The 5204-nt window shown below is 33.0% G+C and overlaps 1 protein-coding gene across 1 annotated transcript in view; it reads left to right on the top strand.

Annotated features, from left to right (window-relative positions):
- LOC117121805 (receptor-type tyrosine-protein phosphatase U-like) overlaps positions 1-5083 on the top strand; it is a gene marked incomplete in the record, with an annotated part of 7476 nt that extends 2393 nt beyond the window's left edge. The window contains 6 exon segments of the mRNA XM_033267116.1: positions 721-823; positions 983-1056; positions 1275-1532; positions 2493-2644; positions 2806-2941; positions 4528-5083. Coding sequence (XP_033123007.1) covers positions 721-823; positions 983-1056; positions 1275-1532; positions 2493-2644; positions 2806-2941; positions 4528-4599 — 795 coding nt within the window.
- Between the last annotated feature and the right edge of the window lie 121 nt (positions 5084-5204).

Raw genomic sequence — 5204 nt, 5'->3', positions numbered from 1 at the left:
GTGCTAATTATTACATTTAGGCGACGCTTGTTGTAGACTGGCATAGTGTTTGCGGAAATAAATACCATTTTATACACATGCGCAGATCGATTCGCCAGCAGCGAGTCATCGCCAGCAACAGCGAGCCATCGCCAGCAGAGATGTCACTGCAGCAAAACACTATTGTACCAACGCTGTTATAATAATATATAGACAATGGGTCGTGCTCATATTATTTGTTATATTTTTATTATTCATTATTTTCACTTGACTCGCATAAATCATTTTGTTCGAAGAACATTTTATGCAGTCGTACTTCGCAGCACTTCACTTGCAATTTGCAATTTCTAGTATACTTTTGGTATAATGTACTACGTGAACACTGCCAATAGAGAATGCTGCTTGCCTTGTTTATGTGAATTTCATTTTGTTTATTTCTAATTTAGTTTCGATCTAAACAGTTATAAAAACCTAATAATAAGACTACTATTATCATAATCTGTTTTCTCAATATACTTCTTAGCATGTGTACACATTACGTAAAGACACATTAACATAACAATAAGCCACTAAATAATTTATCATGGCTTGAAGGGCAGATTGGCCAAAGCAGTTACCCTTGTAAAATTAAAAGACATTTTTTTTTCATACTATTGTCAAATTTATTTATTATCACAGGTTTAGGCCTAACGATTGAAATATACAAAAAAAGTTAAAGTAGTATTACGTTTTTTGTTATAGACTTTAAACAGTATATATCCGCATCCTACTGATGATGATCGTACATCACATGCCAGGCTTCCCGACAACATATTGAAGAATCGTTCCAAAGTTGTCCTACCATGTAAGTTCTTCTATTTAGTAATTGCTATCTATATCCAAAATTATCAAATGCTTACTTATAAATGATTATTATTACGATAGGTTATGTCGAATAGTTATGGTTCATTTATTTATCTATTTATTTAAATATGTTGCATCTTGATTCATTTATCTTATAAAGTAAATAAAGCTCGTCCTTTCTTGATGACTCCATGCGCCAACGGAAATGATTACATCAATGCATCATTCTGCGACGTAAGTAAAACTTTCTGAGCAAATCATTAATAAACTGCATATTTTATTTAAATTTTGTTCTCTAAACTATTATTATTATTATCATCATCATTATTATTATCATTACAGCTGTACCATCATCTAATACTTTGTCATTTCATGTGAATCGCGAATAAAAAATAATGCCACATTCCACAATCTGCATTTGAAGAATGTATCCGTTTTGTTTTACATTACAGGGCTACAACAAGCAAAACACATTTATTGTTGCCCAGGCTCCAATGTCTGAGCCTACCAACACAACTGTTGATTTTTGGCGTTTAGTGTTAGATTACAAGGCGGACATAATCGTACAACTGAATAACAAAGATGAAACTTGCGCCGAATACCTTCCTCAACGGATGAATAAAGAGCTGAAGATTGATAAATTTACCATTAGCATCATGTCGTCTGAGCAGAACGACTTATTGATCGAACGGAAAATCATGCTACAGAAGGTCGTGCACATACTTCATTTACTCAAATATAATAATAATAATAATAATAACTCTCATCTTATTTTTAGTGGTTATGTAAAAAAGTTTTAATACACTTTTTATTCATTTTTTCCAATTGCTATACAACTAGTGGCGTCACGCTCGGGTGCTGATGGGGTAGGAGCGCCAGGGCCCCCAGGCATGAGGGGCCCCACATTGTAGTTTAAAAAAATGTATAATATAAACTATAACACCATAGTTTTATTCAACAGGGCCCTAACAGTTTTAAGCAATAAAATCTTGGCTCTAATGTTTGACATTTGCTTCTGATTTTGTGATCAATCTGCTTTGCATTGTATATATATTATGAAAACATGTTTTTTTTTTTTACTAAAATATTCTTTGTATTTATTTACACATACATAGAGTACATAGGCCTACTGTAGGCCTATACCAGTTCCGAAAGTTGGCCTATGTAATTTATGTTGGTTTTGTCATGAAATTGTCTGAAATATTTCATCAGTCATGGACCATTCAATGCTCTCTGTTCATAAATGACATAAGCTCTGAGCACAAAAGCCCCCTCGGACCCCACCAGGGGCTTCACCCCCGGACTCCGACCGCAGGCCCTACGCATCCCCTTGGCCCCCAGCATCTCTTTGCTCGCTTCGCTTACTTATTAGGGGGCCCCAATAACAGTCAGCGCCAGGCCCCGCAAACTCTGTGACGCCACCGAATACAATCCATTAAAAATGCATAAAAATGTCAGTTATTAAAGTTAATGTCAGAAACAAAAGTTAGGCCTACTCAGATTCTCTTCCGCCATACGGTCAGAACGGCACCAAAATGTTCATAAAAATTTTCTCAAAAATCCTATAACCAACGGTTCTATTCAGAACATTTGAAAAAAAGTCTGGGTTGTCCATAATTTCATTGGCTTAACATATTCATAATATTGTGTGTTTTTCTTTTTCAATTCAGGACAATGATGTACAAGAGATTCTGCACTTTGAGTTTCGGCAGTGGTCTAAGGCAGAACCTGTTCCAAAGGTTGACTCATTTGTCAGATTTATTGCAGCCGTTCAACGTGGTCACGTTCCTCAAAGTAACCGGCCAATCATCATTCATTGTCTGTGCGTTTAATTTTATTTATAATTTATTCAATTATTTATTTGACCAAAATCGAATGTTTACAAACAAAATACATGATCATATATAAGAGTGATTTAATTATAGTAATCATAAATATTTATTTGAATTATTCTTATATGTTTTGCTTATGATTGATATTTAGGGATGGTGCGGTTCGATCAGGATTGTTCTGCTCCGTTTATTCAATAATCGATAAAATTAAAGAAGAGAAAATTGTGGATGTATTCCAAATACTGAAAACCTTGCGATCAGTTTGCCCTGCAATGGTGAACACTAAGGTAGGTTCTATCTGAAACAATATTTTTTAAATATGTCAAATGTTATTGTAAGAGTCAATAACTGATAATATATAAGAAGATAAGAAAAACTGTAATTTCATTCATCCATTTATTCATTCTTTCATTCATTATTATTTTCATATTTGGTTTTGTATGGGTCGAACACCTCCTTGTGGGAGTGTTCCTCTGTTATCTTAGATAAAATTATGATAATAGATTTCTACGTAGCAATCCATTCAGGAAGAGACGCATGCACAATATGTTTTACCAATGAAAATAAATAGCAGAAGATACAGCAGCTTCCCAATATAGTGGAACATCTGTTTGAAATGCATTGTGGGTACATGGAGAGCAATTTTACCCTGTCCGCGCGGTAATATCAATAATAAAGTTTATTGTGTCCCAACAAGTCGTTCGAACCTATTGAATACAAAATACAAGAAACTACGTAACTCAAAATGCTCAAACTTTTCAACGCGATAACATAGACTATCGTAATTTTAACTAATTCTCAGTACATTCAACTCATATAATCGTGCTTAAAATTACACTTTTTGACATCCAAGATTCAAATTACAGCTCAACTCAGTATACTCTACTCAGATGACTGTTGAAATATCAATTAACCTAATGACAAATACAAAGCATTATCAAATAATGATGAAAATAGTGTTTCTCTATAATGATGATAATATTTATTTGAATTATACCATTTATATTTATGATACTCAAAGAAAAATACCTAAAGTAATTTAAACATATTATTCCTCGCGTAGACCTCATAAAGAAAACCCGAAATAATTGCGACTCTCGAATCACAGCAATACAGCCGCTCTATTGTATTACATGGTATAACCATGGTTACTCTGGTCAAAAGTTCTAACCACTAGAGATAAAACACTTTCAGGGATCAACTTGATTATAATATACTGTAACTTAAACTACTTAAAAATAAGCCTCATAACACTGCAAATATCACTCCGCTATGTATAAATGCACTAGACTCTAGCACAAATTAAGCTACTCAATCAATCAAATCAATACGCACTCAAAATAAATAGTTCTAATAATTACTAACTAATAATCATTAACGTTTTCTGTTCATGTACAACCAAAACAGCCATCCCTTGCAAGATGATTCATCATATACCTAACACGATGCTACAATTCTGAGAATAACTGTAATTCTAATGATGGTTAATTCGTAATTCCTAATATAAAACTTAGGCAACTCGCTAACAATAGCAACTATATCAGTCTCAGTTTTTCAATCTTATTTAATCATTGAAATTGATGTTCTACGATAAATTATGATCTTTTTTTACAATGAAGTTTAATACAATGATATTTAACTTACCAGTTGAACTGCTCAATACTCATAGAACAACCGTGTTAACTTTCTCAAATAACTAAATTACACTACAGAATTCTCTTTCTACTAAAAATAATTTGCTGTGTCTTATCGGAGCGCAAAAAGAAAACCACAAAAATGTGAGACACCTAACATGAGAGGTGCTCCTTATTTCCCTTACGAAACAAAGACATACTTTATCTATAAATTACTTTAATATTTTCTTTATTTGTAGGTGCAGTATAGATTTTGCTATGATGCAGCGCGGTGTTACCTTGACGGATTTGAAGCTTATGTCAACTTTTAGTTATATCAAAATCCATATGTTACTCAGAAGACACATTTGATAGTCATAAATTTATTTGTTAAATTGGATAAGTATTATCAGTTATTAAAAAATTATTACTCATAATATCCTTGTTTTCACACCAAACTGCAAGAAAAGTTCAACAATTACAGAATGCCAACAAATGCAATATCTATTGTCATGGAAAATGCCTCTTTTAACATTTACAAATGAACTTATAATATTACAATACAAATCTGTTTCCAAACAATTCTAAAAAATAAGTGGCACACGCCATGTATTCAAGCAATAACAAATCAAAGTAATGAAAGGTATAGGAAGAAGCATGCTATCATGATTTAGGCTCAGTCAGCAACATTTTACTTCTAAGGACCCATAGTTGGCCTAGCTTCCCACCACCCAAGACTTCAAGTTATCATAGAAATGTTGTCTAAGATATAAAATATACGACCAATGTAATACAGTAGCACCCCCTACTCTGGGACACCCCTATTAAGGGACACTTTTTAGTGAACCAACCCCTATTAAAGGGACACTTAATTTTTTTTCATTGTATCGCAAAAAATTACAGCTGTCTAAAAAGTTTTTAAAAAATCATTAAACTT

The sequence above is a fragment of the Anneissia japonica genome, unplaced genomic scaffold (assembly GCF_011630105.1).
Source record: "Anneissia japonica isolate Jap-2015-1 unplaced genomic scaffold, ASM1163010v1 scaffold270_len118670_cov106, whole genome shotgun sequence".
Lineage (NCBI taxonomy): Eukaryota > Metazoa > Echinodermata > Crinoidea > Comatulida > Comatulidae > Anneissia > Anneissia japonica.
Note: the sequence above shows the minus strand (reverse complement) of the source record. Positions and strands in the feature narration are given on the sequence as shown.